The sequence below is a fragment of the Mesoplodon densirostris genome, chromosome 3, assembly GCF_025265405.1.
Source record: "Mesoplodon densirostris isolate mMesDen1 chromosome 3, mMesDen1 primary haplotype, whole genome shotgun sequence".
NCBI classification, from domain to species: Eukaryota; Metazoa; Chordata; class Mammalia; order Artiodactyla; family Ziphiidae; genus Mesoplodon; species Mesoplodon densirostris.
Genome location: NC_082663.1, coordinates 133882521 through 133903583, shown reverse-complemented (window position 1 = coordinate 133903583; position 21063 = coordinate 133882521). Strand labels below are relative to the sequence as shown.

Below are 21063 nucleotides of genomic sequence, written 5' to 3'. Positions count from 1 at the left end.
GAACTAAGTTCAAAATGTGTGTGCATGTATATGTGTGTACACACACACCCACCCCACTATGTAAGTGGGGTGCAGTACTAAAACGGGGCGGCAAGCAGCTCAGCTTTGATTATTCTGGAGTGTACTTAGATTCCCTCTCTTCACTACTTATTAGTGCCTCTACAAGAAAGTGAGAGAGGAAAGGGCTTCTCTTGATTTTGCTGCAAGTGGTGAAAGCTCTGATGCAAAGAATAAGCTCGAGACCATTGGCTGGAGGGCAAATTCTTCTTGGATTTCATTTGTGGCTCCACCTCTGTGTCTCTTAAACCCATGGATGAGGCTCATAGCGAAGAGGTCCTGCAGTGTGGTCTAGTGGTTAAAATCATGCGCGTGGGGTCAGACAGACGTGGCTTAGTCACCACATCACCATCTAAGAGCTGTGTGACCAAAGGCAAGTCACTTAACCTCTCTGAGCCTCAGTTTCTGCATCTGTAAAGTGGTGTGGCAGATACTGTAGGTGGGCTGTCCTGATACCTTCTCTAATCCACTTCTTTTCCTATTTCTACTAAAGAGGCCAAAATTCAGAACACTCACATTCCCAGCCACCCTTGCAGATATGGGTGCCCAAATGTCAGAATTCTGGCCAAAAGTCTCTGGGGAGACTTTCCTGAATAAGAAAGCAAAGTCTTCAAAGGAAGAGGCTTTGTTCTCTTTGCCCTTCCTCCTTCTTCCTGCTTGGAAGGTAGAATTCCCAGAGGTACAGCAGCCATTTTGTAACCATGAAGATGAGGAAGTGGGAAGAGAGAAGTCTGGTTCTCCAATGATAGACTCGAGCAGCTGTACCAATCCTGGATCTCATTATCAAATGAATGAATAAATGAATAAACCCCTTACTTGTTTGAGCTATTATTTAAAGTTCTCTATTATTTGCAGTTTAATGCACTTCTACATTGATACAAATGGGATAAAAACAGAACCTATTTCATGGGTCGTTGTGAGGACTAAGTAAGATAACTTGTGTTCAGTGCCAGGTTCATGGCCTCAAGCATCAGTACATGGTGGCCCACATGCTGGTGCTGCTGAAGATGGGAAAACCTACCACCCCTTTGGCAAGTCACTGAACGGAGTATGGAGGGTGGAAAGCTGGGTGAAATGGGCCCTACCTCGGTCACTGAAGTCGTCCACCAGGACAATCTCGGCGATCAGCTCCGGGGGCGAGCGGTTCAGCACGCTGTGAACAGTGCGGAGGAGGGAGGACCAGCCCTCGTTGTGGAAGGGGATGATGATGCTGGTGTTGGGGAGCGTCTCCAGGTAGCGTTTGCTGTTGCAGCTAGAGGGAGACACGGGGGGACAGGGAGAGGACAGGTTCAGCTCTCATGTTGCCAGGAGAACTCACACACGTGGTTCAGTTAACTGCAATTCCTACTTCCTCTCCAGGCTTCAGGGAATGAGTGAAAGCTGGGGACACCACGGTCACTTCACAACTTTCTTCTACTTGGCATCCCAAAGTCCTGCCTCTAATCCCTGCACACAGAGTGCACAGGGATACACACACACACACACACACACACACGACCCCCCCACCCAGCTTTGTACGTGAGCAGTTACAGAACAACAACCCCCAACGGTGACGGAGCAGCACCGGGGTTTGGTGCTTTACATGCACTAACTTGTTTATGCCTCATTGTGATAGGAACATGGTTGTCCATCCTCATGATTCCATGTAGAAGACAGCCCTTCGGTAACCCTCTTGTCTCTCTCCCCACCCCTTGCACATTCCTCTCTATGGAGGAGAAACCACGTGTCCTTAAACCTGGAAGAATAAACTGGGCTTCACTGGCTTGGCCCCTCTTCTCTCCCTCCCTAGGCTCTGTGGGCAGAGGGCACATTTTCTCCTTTGCTCTCCCCAGCCCCATGGTAAGCTTGGGGGCAGAAGGCCCTGTTCCTGTGGGCCTTTAATATCATGGTAATACCCCAGAGAATTAACATAGTTACTTAATATCAGCAAATATTTAGTTGGCGTTCTAACTTAACTGATGTTTTTGTGTCTTATTACCGCTGGTTTGTTTAAATCTGCATCAAGACAAGGGCCCACATTACTGCTTTTAGCTGATGCATCTCCTAAGTCTCTTTTCCCCTTACCATTTGTTTAAGAAACTGGGTCATTTGTTCTATAGTATTTCCCACAGTCTGCATTTTGCTTCCTGCGTTGATGTGGTGTCTCTCAACATGTTCCTCTGTCTGCCCCACTTTGCCTCCTGTAAACTGGTAGTTAGATCTAGAGGCTTGACCTAATTCGATGAGATATTCTGGCAGCCTCTTCATAGGTGCTGGTGTGAGCATTCCTTGGGAGACACATAATGTCCAGTTGTCTCTCCTTTTGTGATGTTGGTGGCCAAAGATGATTTGCATCTAAATCCTTTATTTCATCAGGGGTTTGCAAAATGGTGATTTCTAACTCTTTCTTTCTTTACTAGCTGGAATACTTCCATGGAGAAAAACTTTACCATGTCAACTATTTGGCTACACTGACGTATAGGAAAGATAGGCTAAGTTCTTGATTCTTAATTTACCGATTTTCAGAAGAACTTGGTTCCCGAGCATCCTCCAAAGATGGCCAATTATTTGTTTTCCTTATTAACTCATAAATTTTAACATAATTAATATGTTTCAATTCAACGCTAGTATTATTCTTCTTGGTTCCCAAATAAGCCTATTTTTAGCCCAAGGCAGTCTTCTCAAGTTGGCTCTTAGTCCTTTGCACATGGTCACAGAGTACTGACAGCTTCTTTGTTTTCTGACAAAAGGTATCAAAAGATTCTCCAGGCTCAACTTGTATGTTTCCTGCTCTAACCATTCTGCCAAGGAACCCTGGCTCTTTAATATTATCAACATAACCATTTAGATGCTGCAATATGGTCACTAAGTGCATTCATTACTATTATGTTGGTTATGGCTTCTATGCCTTTACAGTGGTCAGCACTACAAATATATTTTAATAGATATGAGTTTATGCTAAAATTTCATATATATATACAACTTCATAAACATAAAATTACAGTTTTACTAAACTTTAATTTTATATTGTATCTCTTTTTTATTGATATAATTCATATACCATAAAATTCAACATAAAATTCACCCTTTTAAAGTGTATAACTCAGTCATTTTTAATATATTTTTAATATATCCACAAAGTTGTACAACCATCACCACTATCTAATTTCAGAACATTTTCATCACCCCCCAAAATAAACTTCATATCTATTGGCAGTCACTACCCATTATCCACTTCCCCCAGTCCCTACCCATTATCCACTGCCCCCAGTCCCTGGAAATCACTAATTTGTTTTCTGTTCCCATGGATTTTCCTATCCTAGACATTTTATACAAATGGAATCATATAACATGTGGTCTTTATGTCTGGGTTCTTTCACTTAAGCATAATATTTTCAAGGTTCATTCATGTTGTAGCATGCATCAGTACCTCATTCTTTTTCATGGATGAATAATAGTCCACTGTACAAATACAACACATTTTATTTATTCATTCATCAACTGATGGACATTTGGGTTGTTTCTACCTTTTGGCTATTATGAATAATGCTGCTGTGAACATTCATGTACAAGTTTTGGGGTAGACATATGTTTTCAATTCTCTTGGGTATATATCAAGGAGTAGAATTGCTGGGCCATAAAGTAACCCCCTGTTTAACTTTTTAAGGAACTGCCAACTATTTCCAAAGTGACAGGACCATTTTACATTCCCACCAACTATGTATGAGGGTTCCAATAACTCCACATGCTCACCAACTCTTGTTATTGTCCATCTTTTTGATTATAGCCATTCTAGTGGGTGTGAAGTGCTATCTCATTACAGTTTGGTTTGCATATTCCTAATGATGAATGATGTTGAGCTTATTTTCATGTGCTTATAGGCTATTTGTATATCTTTCTTGGAGAAATGACTAGTAAATATGTATTTCATTTTCATATTGTTCCTTGCTGGTGTACAGAGATATAATAGATTTTTTATATTGAGCCTGTGTCTTGCAACCTTGCTGAACTTATTAGTTCTAATAATATTTTTTTTGGTGTGGATTCCTTAGGATTTTCTATACACAAAACAGTGTCATCTGCAAATAGAGATAGTTTTACTTCTTTCTTTCGAATCTAGATGCCATTTATTTCTTCTTCTTGTCTAACTGTCTAGAAACTCCAGTACAATGTTGAATAGAAGTGGCAAGAGCAGACATCCTTGTTTTGCTCCTGACCTTAGAAGGGAAAGCTTTCAATCTTTCACCATTAAATATAATGTTAATGTGCATTTTTCATCAATGCTCTTTATCAGGTTGAGGGAACTCCCTTCTATTCTCAGTTTGTTGAATGTTTTTATCATGAAGAAGTGTTGTGTTGGATCTTGTCAAATGCTTTTTCTGCATCTACTGATATAATCATATGGGTTTTGTTCTTTATCCTATTAATATAATGTATTACATTGATTGATTTTCATATATTGAACCAACCTTGCATTCCTGGGATAAATCCTATTTGGTCATGGTGTATAATCCTCCTTATATGTTGCCGAATTTGGTTTGCTAGTATTTTGCTGAGGATTTTTGCATCTATATTCATAAGGGATACTGGTCTGTAGTTTTCTCTTCTTGTTAGGTTTTTGTCTGGTTTTACATATTCTAACTCTTTTGCTAAAAATCTAGGTTCTTAACGTTAACAGTTGCTTGTTTTTTTCCTATGATATATAACAGTTTCAGAAAAGCAATACTAATATTATTTCTAACAATATGATTTCAGAAAATTTAAGATTCCTTTTGTTCTTCATTTCTTTTCATCTTTGGGGTATATTTCAACAGAGATATTAGGGATTTTCCCAGGGCCCAGAAAAGGGGAGCCGAGGACCAGGCAGGCCAAGAGGGAATAACAAAACTGCCCACCTTGGGAATTCCCTGGTGACTCAGTGGTTAAGAATCTGCCTGTCAATGCAAGGGACACAGGTTTGAGCCCTGGTCTGAGAAGATCCCACACGCGCAGAACAACTGAGCCCGTGCGTCACAACTACTGAGCCCACGTGCCACAACTACTGACGCCCGCGCGCCTAGAGCCTGTGCTCCGCAACAAGAGAAGCCACCACAATGAGAAGCCCGTGCAACACAACTAAGAGTAGCCCCTGCTCGCCGCAACTAGAGAAAGACCGCGTGCAGCAACGAACACCCAATACAGCCAAAAATAATATATAAAATTAAATCGTTAAAAATATATAATATATGTGATAAAATCATTAGAGGAATGTTAATTGCAGAATCTTGATGGTGGGAATCTCGATGAGTGTTCTGTGTGCAATTCATTCAAGTTTTCTGTATGTTTGACAATTTTCAGAAAGAAATGCTGGGAGGAAAAAAACAGGTCAGGGTCCACAGTCTCCTTAGCTTTAAATTCTACCTCTGCTAGTGGCACCAAGGGAAGCTGGGGGGTGGGACAGGGCAGGAATGAACCCATGGTGTGTGGCTGTGAGGCCAGTTACAGCTTCATGGACAGGGTGCCCCTCATTCTGGCAGTCCAGTTTTGATGGACAGGTCAGTCTCTCTCCTTCCCCTTCTTTCACGTCCCCTCTTGCTCCTGCATCTGGCTGGGCTGCTTTTATCCAGGCCCCACCTCTGGGCCCTCTTCCGCCCCTTCCCCCACCTCTCTAACCCCTTTGATCATTTCAGCCAGTCTTCTGGGGGAGCCTTTTCCAACTTCATTATGTCGATCTTCACAAATGAACGAAAGCACCTCTTCTCAAAAATCCCTTTCCCTTAATTTGGCTGCGCCCTCTGTGGCCAAGAAAGACAGGTGCTATCTCGTTTTCTACAAGAGTTCCTGCCTTCCATCCAATTTCGCAGGAGGCCCACTCACTGCGGCAGGGTTGGAGCGGGGGTTAGCTGTAATACATTGCCTGCAGTCCATGGGGTGAAAATACAACAGCGCTAAAACGGCACAGAGAGCCCTGGCTCTCTTGAACCCCAGAGCTGGGGCCCACAGCCTGCCGCTAGATACACAAACACCATCATGTACTAAGGGAAGCAGACGATGCGACAACAGACTAAATTCACTTCTAGATTAACCCAATCCTGAATTTAAAAATTATTCAGAACTTAAATAAAAGGCTCAGCCTTGATCATGTGCTTCTGGGGAGGCGAGGAGGGCCTACTCTTTTTCTCCCTCCTCTAACCATCCACTCATTTATTTACTAAATAAACACAAAATGGCACTTCGACTTTTGCCACAGGCACTAGTCATTAGTTTGGTCCCAGCTTAGTCTACTGGTTCAAATAAAAAATTGTGTGCCATGCTGAAATGAATCTCTCCAGTATCCAGCAGGAAACTTGGCTCCACAGACTCGCCCACAGGCCACCTCCCTGTTGGGAGACCGTGTGAAAAGCCCCATTTCTCCTCCTCTTATAAGGCCTCAGGTCGCAGCAGAGGAGGCCTGGGGGGTGGCAGGGAGGAAGAGAGAAGGCCACCACCCACCCCAGTGACACCCCCATCTTAGCTGTCACCTTTAAGACCTGTCTGCATGTTGTGTCTTAAGATCTCAACACTGGACAGTAGAGTATGCTCAGTCCTTGTATGTGTGATAAACACGAAGCATCCCTTTGCCCGATGCCTTCAGAGTGTGGTCTCCGGGACAGGGCAACTGGGGCACTGCTCCCAATGCAAAGAGGCTGGGTTTGGCTACGACCAGACAATAAGAACCTCCTCCTTCCCCAGTTCATTGTGCCCGACGGTTTATAGAGCACTCTCCCTTTTTTCTAAGCTGCACCAACCCCTGGGAGGGAGACAAACCTGGGAGTGCTAACCCCATTCTCCACATGAGGAAATGGAGCCCCTAGTGGAAAGTGACTTGGGTCCAAGCCTCAAATCTAGAGAGTATTTACTTAAAATAATGCTTATAATATTTTTCTTGATGACAAAAGTGGTAATTGCTCACTGTGAAAGGCTGGAAAACACAGAAAGGCTAAAAGACAACCGCTAATGACTTCAACATCTTGACACCGGGGGCTGACCTCCGTGAAACATTTAGGGTATGTCTTCCTCCAAGCTCTTCTACGAACAAATATTTGTTTCTACAACACGGCACATGGCACACTGACTTGATGGCCTCCCAGTCTCCATGGGTCCCCGGATACAGAGTGGGCTCCAGAGACACTTAGAAGGGGCCATGCGGGGGCAGGAACGGGCAGAGCGATGCCTTCACAGAAGGTCAAAGCAGAGACACCATGACATTTCCATCACATGACGTCAATCTTGGTGCCCCCCTGGCTCAGTATTTCTGGCCCCAGGAGACACCATCAAGGAAGAGGCAACTGTGGTATTTCAAACCTTACGACTATGAGCTGAGTGCAAAACATCCCACCGCTTGCCCAAGCACTTCCCTTGTTATCTGGTTCCCAGTCTGATGAGGTCCCAACCTCAACAGGACAAAGTTGAGTTACAGGTTCACGGCGTGAGGCCCAAGAGGCACGGTCAGGGGTGCTTCTTGACACACTTTGAAGTGGTGAAAAGAGTAGAAACAGAGTGAATGTTCATCAATGGGGAAAGATTAAATAAATGATGAAAAATTCGAACTACAGAGTACTGATAGCAGTTAAAAAATAAGCTGGGGGCTTCCCTGGTGGCGCAGTGGTTGAGAGTCCGCCTTTCGATGCAGGCGACACGGGTTCGTGCCCTGGTCCGGGAGGATCCCACATGCCACGGAGCAGCTGGGCCCGTGAGCCATGGCCGCTGAGCCTGCGCATCCGGAGCCTGTGCTCCGCAACGGGAGAGGCCCGCGTACCGCAAAAAAAAAAAGCTGGAAGATGACAATGATTATAATAGAATGTATCTGTTAAGGATTTCTATTATGTTGGGCATAATAAGCACTTTCTAAGCACTTTCTATGCATTAAGTCATTTAATTGTCACAATGCTCTTATGAGGTAGGGACTATCATTAGTCCCATTACAATGGGGAGCAAACAAGGCAGAGAGGTCAAATAACTTGCCTTAGGTCAAACAGCTGGTAAGAGCTGGAGCCTGGATTGAAACCCTTCTGTTCTGTATACATAAATATCTTTATAGGGGCAATGTACTGTTAATTATACAAGCAAAAAGAAGAATTAATAGATAAAAAAACAAAAACTGAGGGAACTAGGTAGGAGTCTGAAATCCTGGCTTCTGGTTTCTGCTCTGCCATGCAACATTCCAAGTCCCATCTTCTTGCCGGACCCCAGGTTTCCCTTATGTCGATAAGGAAGCTGGACAAAGGGCAAGTCTGGCGTGCTTGCTCTGTATTCCTTCCCCTTCTTTTGGTAAGAGCATCCTGATTCTCCTTGGGGAATCTCCCAGCCCTCAATTTCACAGGGTTTGGCGGAGGTCCTTGCCTTGCCTTGAGGGTGGGCAAGAGAGCCTGGCTCGGCCAGAGCATCACAGCTCCACAGCCACCGTGGTTGGTTCAGGGATGGGCACCTGTAAATCAGAGTAAATCTTGGCTGAGACAGCTGAGAGAGGGGGAAGCTCTTTTCTGCTGAAAATGAACGTGGGAGGATAGAAGCCTGATTTGCCTGGGGCCACCATACAGACTGTTTCCTATCTTAAAATGAAGTTAGCAGAACAGAAAACAGAGCCAAGAGTTGGAGAGAGAGGTTCCTGCTGGCATCATTTAGGGACCTGGATCCAGCTGTGGCAGAAGCCATCGTCTACTCCTGGGCTTTTCAGTTACGTGAGTCAATACACTGTCTTTTCTTCGGTCAGTTTGAGTTAGGTTTCTGTCACTTGTAACTATTAAGGATCTTGCTGATATAACTGGATCATCTCTAAGCCCCATCAGTCACATGAATCTGTTTTGGAACTAAGGATGGCTTTTGAAGGACAGAGGCAGGAACTTCCCCAGGTGCTCCCTCTGACCTGAAGGGGGCAGCCTCTCTCATGCTGCAGGAAGAGAACTTTGATCATTCACTGACTAGGAGAAAGTGGCCTGGGCTGAGGGCTGAGGTCGGGGGTGGGAGGCAGTAGGAGGACTCACTGGGGATTGAGCAGCCCCCAGTTGAATATTCCCTAAAGGATTCTGAGCCCTTGGGCATAAAGATGAATCTAATATACTGGCCCTTAACATGCACCCTCAGGGCTTAATGCTGGAGCACTAGAATAAAAAAGAAAAGAAGTCAAAATCAAAGGGAAGCATTTCAAAAATTTTCTCTCCAAGTCATCCTTGAAAAAGAACAATCCAGTCATTTTGAAGGGAACATAAAAAAAAAAAAACATTTAATTCCCTAACATGGGACACTATCCACAGACCAAACTGAAATGCAAGTCCAGGGACTTCCCTTGTGGTCTAGTGGATAAGACTACCTGCTACAATGCAGGGGGCCCGGGTTCGATCCCTGGTCGGGGGAGCTAGATCCCGCATGCACGCTGCAACTAAGAGTTCGCATGCTGCAACTAAGGGTCTGCATGCCGCAACTAAATAGCCCGTATGCCACAACTAAGAGTCTGCATGCCGCAACTAAGGAGCCTGCATGCCGCAACTAAGACCCAGCACAGCCAAAATAAATAAATAAATATTTTTTTAAAAAAAGAAGTGCAAGTCCATGAACACACCCAATATTGTATGTGCCTAAGGGAGCAAGAGTGCTCTGGGCCTGGGTTCAAATCCTGACTGTGCTACTCTGCAGCTGTGAGACCTGGGGCAGCTTTCCATCCCTTGCTGAGACTCAGTTTCCTCATCTGTGAAGTGGGGATGGTAACACCACGAGGATGACAGGAGAACTAGGTGAGAATGGACAATTAGAACAGCCACAAGGAGGGAGAAGTAGCTAGCTCCGGCCTTGCAGACAGGTAAATGTGGAGGAGAACTCACAGAAAAGAGAATGTTCCTGATTTCAATCCTCTTGGAATCAGGGATGGCCATCCCAGGAAAGGGCAAGGGGCTTCGGTAAGGGTACTTTCCAAGGTGGAAACTGTGGTAAGGGAAGGGGCATAAGCTGAAGAGACCCTCAGATCCGGATTCAAATCTCACCTTTGTCACTTAGAAGTGTGTCACTTGGGGAAGGTCACAGCCTCCTTAAGCCTCAGGTTCTATGTGGGTAAAACGGGGATATAACTCTTTCCTATTAAGGCTGTCCCAAGGGATAAATGACATACCATATGTGAATGTACCTGGTATAGCATCTGGCTCAGACATGTGAGTTTCCACTTCCCCGAGGCCACGGTGTAGGTCATTTTCCAGCAAATGGTTTCAGTTCAAAATTCTGAAATTCTCCCCTCTGTATTTTGTATAAAGGACAGTTCCTTATAATACAACATTCTCAGAAAGACTATGTCTTAGGGGCTCTGGAGCCCCCAAGAAGCTTAGTGGAAGTTATAAATAGCTCCAGGCTCTGGAACAAAAGGAAGAAACTGGACCTTAGTGGGCAGAGTGTGAAAAGCTCTTGCCTTTCACCCTCATCATCCCTCCAGATGCAGGTTTGGGCCCTCTCCTGACATACCTGACAGCAAGCCTTTTCTCTACAGCTGAGGCTCGGCTCCCCAGCCCTTCTCTCCCGCTCTGTGGGGGATGAGACAGGCGTGGGTTTCTCTTTAACACAGTCTGGCTGGAACCAGAGGAGCCGGAAAATTAGTGTGACAACATGTGCTGAGGCTGACAACTTTTTGAAGGTCCTTTTCCATTTAGAGGAGGCTTTGCTGCACCCACCTGCTCTTCCCTCCTCTCAACAGGCAGTTAAGAGAATAACAAAGTTTATTAGTATTAATTATGCACCTCTGCGCCACCAGTTCGTCACCAGTTTTGTGCCCCCTAACGTGTACCAGAGACTTCAGGTACAAGCAGTATTTAAAGGATCTTGGTTTGTGCAGTCTTTGCCTCTCCCTCTGAACTCACATTTTGGAAAGCCCTTTGTTCAGATCATATCTAGTTTTGAGACAGGCGTAAAAACCACAACAACAACAGCAAAAATTTTTAAAGCACACAGCAAAACCCAACAGTTTCTTCACACGGCTGTCCCACATGATAAAACTGGGCCTTCTGCAGACGTAACATGCAAAGTGTTCCACGTACTCAAACTTTAAACACAGGCTGACAGCAGGAAGGAGGAACTCTGGTTAATCAATATGGTAGGTGAGGTCAAGAGGCCCGGAATTATCAGCATGAAATAACAACCATAAGGACCACACCTCCCGTTAGATGCCAGATGCCAGGCCAACAAGGTAAGGAGGAAATGGGCTTTAATATCAAGATTCTTCATGATTCATGACAGAGGAGAAAAGAAAAAACTAAAATGTAAAGAAACATGTTCAAGGATGTTTTTGCCAGTGTTTCCAGAATGGAAACAACCTGTATGCCTGTCAACAGAGCAATGGTTGAATTTATGAGATTCCTGTGTAATATTATACAGCTATTAGAAATGTCTTAGAAAAGTGACCATAATATAAGCAAAAAAAGCTACATGTAGAATAAAATACATATAGTATGACCACATTTTTGTGGGAGAAAAAAACCCCAACCCAAAAAACCCCAAACCTCTTGCTATGTCTCCATATGTTGCATAAGCAAAGGAAAAGTCTACAGAATGCTAAACTGATACCATTCACTACCTGGGCAGATTCAGGGTTGCAGGTAGCTGGCTGGGTGGGGGCACTATTGATTTTGTCCCCCAAAAAGGTGTGGACAAGGAGGCTTACAATTGGGAGGGAGTTATGTTCTAGTCTATGTCACATTGCTCCTAAGCTGAGCTGCTTCGCTTTTCTTATCATCATTCTGCCCGTGATAGCATCTTAATGAAGGGAGAGAATTGATAATTGTCTTTATCTTCCAGTCATTATTCTCTTTTTCCTTAAATCCTTTTGAGGGCAATACCACTTAGAAATCAAACTCATCTCTGTAACCAATTTTACTGAGGGTGATTTATCTGCTCCTGGACAGGCATATGTTACCTTCAGCAGCGGGAGTGAAAGGCAACTCAAGCAGTGTCCGGGCTGTGTCCATTTATCTAGCCAACCCTGCTCGCTACGCCTGGCCCAAAAACCTTCATGCACAAAGGATTCGAATGTAAAAATGTCTGCTTCCTTCCCTGTGAGGAATGGGTCTCGGTCTTGTGTGATGCAGTAGAATGAGCACAGGCTGGGGTCCAGGTGTGAGTCTCCTTTGCCTTCTACAGGCTGTGTGAACTGGAGCAAAGAACTCAGCTTCCCTGAGGTTTAGTGTATGCATCTGTAAAATGGAGCTAGTAATCCCCGTTAGACACAAACGATTTCAGAGAGGCCAGAATCACAAAAGAGTTGTGACAGAGTTTTTGTAAATGAGAAGATGATGTTGAGACATAAAGGAAAGAAAAACGTCGTCACACCAAACCTCAAAGTGGGAACAAGTGAGCTGAGGCTGGTGTAGTGCTCAGCACGATGCCTGGCACACAAGCACTAGATAAATGGCAGGCATTGTTATTATTCATGGAGAACACAGCACCCATTTCAAGAAGACTTAGAAAACGCATCTCTTTGCAGAAATGATAAAAGAACACAAACCACACAACAGCTCACGTGGATGTCGAGTGCTTTTCACCCAGCATAAATCATATGGGACACATGCCCGTTTGATTTTCAGTTGACAGGCAGCCATTTTTGTGTATAAGCCATTTATCTCCGTAATTTCAACAAAAGGGCTGAATTCACTGAAATCTGTTTTAAAAATTACAAGAAAAGGAGTCAATTTGAGAAATTTTATTGGCTGCCATTTCATTTTAAGGCTTATGAGCACCTTTAAATCCCAATATGAGGTCTGATGGATCAATAACTGTTGTCTTAGGAGAAACACTATTGCTCAGAAGAGAGAAATTTAATTTCAGAGGAGAGCCGATTGAAGTCTCCTGTAGAATCAGTGATGCTACAAAGAAACCTGGACTTTTTCCTTTCCCAGCTCACAAATCATTCAGGCTACAGCCTCCTGCCCCCTGCCCCTCCCTACACAACTGCCTTGCTAACAACCTGCCAAACTAGGGAGTCTGGATCGCTCTCGTCCTGAGGATCTCTGGGGCGCTAACCTTACACTCAAGCACTCCACGACCAAAGTGTCAAGGGAGCCTACGCCACCAGACAAATCAAGATAAAAAGGGTAAGAACTGCTAATACATACTAAACGTATCTTCCAAGCCTGTCACTGTTGTACAGAGGGTCTGACATACCTCCTGGCACTGTGGGGGTCGGGGGTGGGAGATGGGTGGGCACAGACTCCAGCCATTCACTCCCATTGTAGATGGCAGAAGGTGTGCACCGCCCTCACTTTGACCTGGATGTGGCACACAAACTATCATCCTGCACACCACACCACAGACCACAGCTGATCCTGGGTCATTTTTAGATTTACTATCTGTTATGCCTCAGACATTTCTGGCTATTCAAGGAAAGTGAGTTAATTAAAACCACAATATAATGTATAATATAATCAAAAAAGGATCCCACCACCACTTCCATGTTTCACAACACAAATGGCATCATTTATTCAACTGCCTACTTGACATCATCATTTGGATGTTTTTAGAACATCTTAACCTTGACTGAAATACAAATCTTGATTTCCCCCAAGCCTGCTCTTCCCAAAGTCTTCGTTTCTGTAATGGCAACCCCATCTCCCCAGTCGCTCTGGCCAAAAACCTTGGCGTTATCCTTGACTCCTTTCTTTTTCTCATATCTATACTGTCTGTAAGTAAATTCTGTAGTCTCCATATTCAACGTATATCTAGAATGCGGCCACTGGTTATCTCTATTCCCACTGTGGTCTGAGTCTGTAATATACCCCTAACTATTCTCCCTGTCCCTACCCTTGGCCACCTCAGTCTATTCTAACATAGCAACCAAAGGGATCCTTCAAAAGTGAAAATTGGATCATGGCGCTCTCTGCTCAAAACCCTCCAGGGATTCCCATCTTACTCACTTTGGTAAAAGCCAAAGCCCCACCATGACCCTGACACTCCTCCAGCCTTGCTTCTCATCACTCCTCCTGGCTCACTGGGTACCACAGCCAAGCATGATAGTCTCAGGGCCTTTGTACTTGTTTCCTCTGCCTGCAGGGCTCTTCCCCCAGTTAACTGCCTTGCTAGGCCCCTCACTTCTTCATTTCTCTGTTCACATGTCATCTTCACATGTCACATGTCATCTTCACATGTCAGCGAAGCATTCCCTGACCACTGAAATAAAATACACCTTATTCCCATCACTTTTTTTTTTTTTTTTTGGCCGTGCCCCGCGGCATGTGGGATCTTAGTTCCCCAACCAGGGATCGAACCTGCGCCCCCCTACAGTGGAAGTACAGAGTCTTAATCACTGGACCACCAGGGAAGCCTCTCCCATCACTTTTTCTACCTCTTACTTTGCTTCTTTCTTTCCCTACATCACTGGAAAATAAATATATTCATTTGTTCGTTTATGACCTCCCCAGCCCAGTAGAACGTAAGCTCTAGGAGGGAAGGAAATTTTGCCCATTTTGTTCATTGCTGTTTTCCCAGGGACTAGCCTACACTAGTAGGCTAGTAGCCTACACTAGTAGGTTAGTAAGTAATAAGCACACATGGTAGGCACCCAATAAGTATTTGCTCAATTAATGAGTGAATGACTTGCAGAGAAAGTTTCAACTGACTAATAGGCTTGAGATCTCTTCAAGGCAGGGACTGACATTTCATCATTTTAGTATAAATGAGTAGGAGGAGGCTGCATTTAGGTGGGCAACAGATTGGGGGTGGAGAAATGAGAAAGGAGCCCTTAACACACATACACGGTTGCCTTAAATTCCTGATTTAATTAGCTCTGAATACATTCATGAGGTGTCCATGCAGCAGGAGCCCAAGAACACAGACAGCAGCTCTGCCAACAGCTTCCTTTGGTCCCCTGGGGTCCCATGAATGCACAACTGGTGATGCCTTCTGGGCCAGAAAAACTCGATTCTTTTACATCCCAGGCCTTTCCTGCTTGGACTTTCATCACCATTCCAGAAGATTCCCTGTCCGTTTCTCCAGATATTTATAAACATCAGGCTTTCCTGGTTCTCAATCCCCAGCAACACCAAGACCACACTATCATGGGAGGAAGGTGGTGGTCCCTCAATAGGTCCTCAGCCTCTAGCTCTTCTGGGTCCAGGGAGCGATTTCCCTTCAGTGCTCTCCCTCTTCCTGAGTCCCTACCCTTTTATCCGGATGTTGTGGATACTGCAATGCTTAGCAAACCACGACAACAAATCCATTTCCAACTGGATTCTATTATTTTTAATAGTCTTTTGGTGGAGTCTTTAGGGTTTTCGGTATATAAAATCATGTCATTTGCAAATAGTGACCATTTTACTTCTTCCTTTCCGTTTTGGATGCCTTTTATTTCTTTTTCTTGCCTAATTGCTCTATCTAGGATTTCAATACTATGTTGAATAAGAGTGGTGAGAAGGGGTATCCTTGTCTTGTTCCCGATTTTAGAGACAGCTTTTAACTTTTCATTACTGAGTATGATATTAGTTGTGTGTTTGTCACATATGGCCTTTATTATGTTGAGATACGTCCCTTCTACACCCACTTTATTGAGAGCTTTTATCATAAATGGGTGTTGAATGTTAAATGCTTTTTCTGTATCTACTGATATGAACATATGGTTTTTATCCTTCATTTTATTAATGTGGTGTGTATCATGTTGATTGATTTGTGGGTGTTGAACCATCCTCAAATCCCTGGAATAAATTCCACTTGATCACAATTGTATGATCTTTTTGATGTATTGCTGAATTTCGTTTGCTAATATTTTGTTGAGGATTTTTGCATCTCTGTTCATCAGAGATATTGGCCTGTAATCTTCTTTTTTGTGTTGTCTTTGTCTGGTTTTGGTATCAGAGTAATGCTGGCTTCTTCACAATTAGTTGGAATGTACTCCATCCTCTTTAACTTTTTGGAAGAGTTGCGTAGAATTTGTATTATTTCCTAATTTTTTTGTAGAATTCACCGAGGAATCTATTTGGGCCCAGAATTTTCTTTGTGGGAAGGTTCTTAATATAATTTCAATTTCTTTACTAGATACAGGGCTATTTAAATGAATCATTTCTTCTTGAGTAAGTTTTGGGAGTTTGTATCTTTTAAGGAATTTGTCATTTCATCTAAGTTGTTGGATTTACAGGAATAAAATTGTTCAGAATATTACTTTATTATTCTCAACAGTAATAGCATCTGTGGTTATGTCACCTCTCTCATTCTTGATATTGATAATTTGTGTCTTCTCTCTTTTTTTTCTTTATCAGGCTGCTAAGACATCAATTTAATTGACCACCTCAAAGAACCAGCTTTTGGGTTCACCGATTTTTCTCTATTGGTTTTCTATTCTCTATTTCACTGATCTCTGCTTTGATCTTTTAAAAAATTTCCTTTCTTCTGTTTATTTTGGATTAACTTACTCTTTCCAGTTTTTAAAGTAGACGCTGATGTCATTAATTTGAGTTCATTCTTCTTTTCCAATACAGGCATTTAATGCTACAAAATTTCCCCTTACATGTAGCTTTAGTGACATCCCACAAATTCTGACATATTCTATTTCCATTACCATTCTGTTCAAAATACTTTCTAATTTTCCTTTTTATTTCTTCTTTGACCCATCTGTTATTCCTAAGTGAGTTACATAGTTCCCAAACATCTGGAAATTTTAAGACACTATTCTATTATTGCTTTCTAAATTTAATTCCACTGTGGTCAGAGAACATAATTTGTATCACCTGAATCCTTTTAAATTTATGGAGACTTGTTTTCTGGCCCAGAATATAGTTTATCTTGGTAAATGTTATGTATGCACTTGAAAAGATTGTATATTCTGCTGTTATTGAGTGGAGTGTTCCACAAATGTCAACTGGGTCACACTGGTTGACAGTGCTGTTCAACTCTACTATATCCTTGCTGATTTTCTGTCTATTTGTATCAATTATTGAGAGAGAAGTGTTGAAATTTCATAATTGTGGCTATGTCTATTTCTCCTTGCAGTTCTATGAGTTTTTGCTTCATGTGTTTTAAAACTCTCTTATTAGTTGCTTAACCATTTAAGATTGCTATGTCCTCTTGATGAATGATACCTTTATCATGAAATGACCTTCTTTATCCCTGGTAATTGTCTTTGTCCTGAAATCTATTTGACTGATATTAATACATAGTCACTCCAGTTTTCTTTTGACTAATGTTAGCACAGAAGATCTCTTCTATCCTTTCACTTCTAATTTATTTGTATCTTTATCTTTAAAGTGTGTTTCTTGCAGGCAGTATGCAGTCGGATCTTGCTTTCTTATCTAATCGGACAAGCTGCTTTTCCACTAAAGTAATTATTGTGATTATTTAATGTGATTATTGATATGGTTAGGTTAAAATCTATCATCTTGGTACTTGCTTTCAATTTTTCCTTTCTGATCTTTGTTCTTTTTTCCCCCCTTTTCTGCCTTCTTTTGGATTAACTGAATATTTTTCATGATTCCATTTTTATCTCCTTTGTTGGCTTATTAGCTACAACTCTTTGTTTTGTCATTTGAGTGCTCCTTTTAGGGTTTATAGTATATACTTTTATATGCTTTTAACTTTTAAAGTCTAATTTCAAATGACATTATACCACTTTGTAAGTAGGAGAACCTTACTATATTACATTTCTCCCCTCTAACCTTTATGGTGGGATATATTTTACTTTTATCTATGCTTTAAACACAAGGATATGTTATTATTTTGGGTTACACAGTCAGATGTCTTTTTGAAAGATTTAAACAGTAAGAAAAAATTGTATAAATTTACCCAAATAGTTACTATTTCCAGTGATCTTCATTCTTTGAGAATGAAGATCCCTTGCTGCTTTTGTAGCCTGTTGGGGATGTAAAGGCACTCAACAGAATCCAGGCCTATTATAATAATATGAGCTTATAAATTCTTTTGAGGAAATTGAGCACATACCATAAAGTAACCATGTTAATTTAACAAAAAGGAAAAATCAAGAAGGAACATGGAACCAGGAATCTGGTAGACTCGGGCCTTTTCTTGTGACAAAGATGCCATTCAGGTTCATTCATTACTGGAAGCTATATTCATGGACTGGAGAAAGCAGGTCAGGATTGTAGGCTGCTTTTACCCCCACCGTGGATAATCTTTGCACGGAAGAAGCTGATCATCCAACAGAGGGGTGTGCCCAGGAACTTTTAGACCCGGGCAACTTCCAGCAGTTGGGACTCCGCTGCTACCAGCTCTGTGCCCTGGAGGGGGCCTCCATGTGTGGCTACCAAGCAGCCCAGCAGGGCCCCTGGGGAGAAGAAAAGTGGGCCAGCCCACCAGCCATCCTTGTTCCTGTTCCCTTGGCAGGAGGGGCCGAGGGTAGGCCTGCTCAGAGCCAGCTGGCCACCTCCCACATGCAAACCCAGCAAGTGGGGCCGGGCCACCTAGTCTCCCTGGTGCAGCTTCTGGAGGAAGCAAATGCAGCTGGTGCAGACAAACAGCCCCTTGGTCCTGTCCTTGACAGGCTGCTGCCAAAATTCAGTTTGAAGGAGTAGAAGGCAAACATAAACCTCAGCTCCTGCCAGAGAAGCTGTTTAAGCTAAAAGCAACAGGAAGGGCTGAGTGGCTTGACTTCTCTAACTTCTTCACACATTTCTGCTGTCAAACTGCAGGAAAGATTCTCCCACCCCACTTCCCCTGGAAAAAAAGAAAAGCTCTTCAAGACATCTGTCAACTCATTTATGAAAAGTTAGCTTCCCAATGGGATAATCCATGTGAGACAGTTTCTTGCAATTGAGTAAGCAATTTGAGTTCTTATCTTATCAAAATAAGTGCTGGGCTTCCCTGGTGGCGCAGTGGTTGAGAGTCCGCCTGCCGATGCAGGGGACACAGGTTTGTGCCCCGGGTCCGGGAAGATCCCACATGCCGTGGAGCAGCTGGGCCCCGTGAGCCACAACTACTGAGCCTGCGCATCCAGCGCCCGTGCTCCGCAACGGGAGAGGCCGCGATAGTGAGAGGCCCGCGCACCGCGATGAAGAGTGGCCCCCCCTTGCCGCAACTAGAGAAAGCCCTTGCACAGAAACGAAGACCGAACACAGCCATAAATAAATAAATAAATAAATTTTAAAAAAAGATAGTAAGTGCTGCTATTTGCCAGTGTGGACTAATACAGATTAAATAGAGTTAATTCTTAACTTTCAGGTATTATAATAGGATATTCTGGATAAGATTCCATTTTTCCTTGGTTTGGATCTTTCATATTTTTATTTCCTCTTTTTCACACCCTTGTCCTTCTGCTTTCTTCTTTCCCTTCTTGATGTCTCCTTTCCTGTTCTTCATACTGGTCTATCTTATACCAATCGTGCTTTAACCCTCCTTTCCCTCCTTTCCTGTTGATATTTTTTCTTCCTCCTGCTGCCCTTTCTCTTGCCTGCTCATCACTGCTCTCCTACTCCTCTTCAGCTCAGCTTCAATGCTCATTTGCCCTGTGACCCTACAGGATGGAGTGTGCTTAGCTGCATGTTTGTCTTTCCAATCAATCCCAGAACACTTTGCTTTTACAGAGACCTGCCCAACCAGGAAATTTCTCTGAACTCAGTGTCTTTGGCTTTTCTCAATAGCTCTTCTTAACTTCTGCCTAGAATTCCATTTGTTGAAAGGTGCCAGTTGTATAGGTGCCAAATATTTGAGGTCTTGTTATGTAATCAGAAACTTGGATATTTTAAATCAGGGAATTTTAGTGCTCTAGTGCTTAATGAATACATATTCAAGACTTAAAGCAAAAAAACAAAACTTTCATATGAAAAAATTAACAGCAAACTACGGCAAATATGAAATGGATGTTTATAGATGTTCATATTAAATTGCTTCTTATCAGAGCAATGTAAACAATTTTCTTAGCTCTGCAAAATTCCACTGTAGCCCCTTCCCTCAAATTGTAAAGTAAAGCAGCTTAATGATTTTATAAAATCCATCTTTACCATTAAAAAAAAAAAAGTCAGCTTCCACAACGGGATTCTAAAAAAGGGTGGGTGTCAGGAGCGCTGGATTTAGCGACATCTTTTGCCATAACTTGGATACTGGTTGGGTGGGTGGGCTGGTAATACAGGAGGGCCTTAGGCTCAATTCACATCCACCCAGAACTGGGCCTCCTCCCCTTAAACCCAAACACTGAACCTCTCTGCCAGGTTGGTGAAGCCTATCGTCACTTCTCAGAACAGTGTGTACAATGAATAAAATAAAATAGATGAGCTTGTAAAGGAAACCAGTTAGACTGAAATACTGTTATCAAAATAATAAAAGAATTTGAAATAGAGTCATAAATGTGCTTCTTCATTAACACATTAAATGACAAGATCTAGTGGAAGTTCTAAAAACTACCTTCATTCCAAAGCAGTGATGAGTATCTGTGACATTTCAAGATATCTGTAAAGTGATGGGAAAGTAAATGATTTCTTTTGGTGAAAATATCATAGGTGCTTCATTGTCTACAGTCATAACTGAAGGGAACACCAGATTTCAGTGAGAGGTTCATGAAAAGAAAAATGCAATGTTGCTCTCATCCAAGTTTACAGACCCTCCTGAATTCTATTCACAGACCTATCTGTGGGTCCTAGGACGCCTTGATTATGAAGACCTTTCTTCTTCTGGGCTGTCGGGAGAGAGCACTGCACTGGGAGACAAAAGGGTTTGTTCCCCGCCCCTGGCTCTCCCTCTAACAGCTGGGAGACTTGCCCCTTTAGTTAAGGCAAAGCACCGTCTTGCTTAGTCCTCTACGTGCAATGTCCTCCCGCAGAGGCTGGTGTCGGGTGGGGGTGTCCCCTGGGATTCCAAAGCACCCTGTGCCTACTCCCTCACTGGTTCTCACCTGTGGTGTAATGACCTGCTCCTGCCATCCACCCCCGCTCTTGCCCAAAGCAGCAATAATGGCTCATTTATCATTGTGTTCCTGGTATTCAGCACAGGGCTTGGTACACAGAAGACCATGAATATACATTTACTGGATGAACAGATGAATGAATGGATGAAAGCATCTCTCTCTCACTGTAAAAATATTCCTTATTTCACACCAGCAGTTCTCAA

At 43.1% G+C, this 21063-nt stretch overlaps 1 protein-coding gene across 2 annotated transcripts in view; it reads right to left on the bottom strand.

Moving 5' to 3' along the window:
* GALNT10 (polypeptide N-acetylgalactosaminyltransferase 10) overlaps nucleotides 1–21063 on the bottom strand; it is a 214310-nt gene that overhangs the window by 90803 nt on the left and 102444 nt on the right. For both annotated transcript variants that reach the window (XM_060093700.1, XM_060093701.1), the window contains one exon: nucleotides 1143–1309. In XM_060093700.1, coding sequence (XP_059949683.1) covers nucleotides 1143–1309 — 167 coding nt within the window. The remainder of the gene's footprint in view (nucleotides 1–1142; nucleotides 1310–21063) is intronic.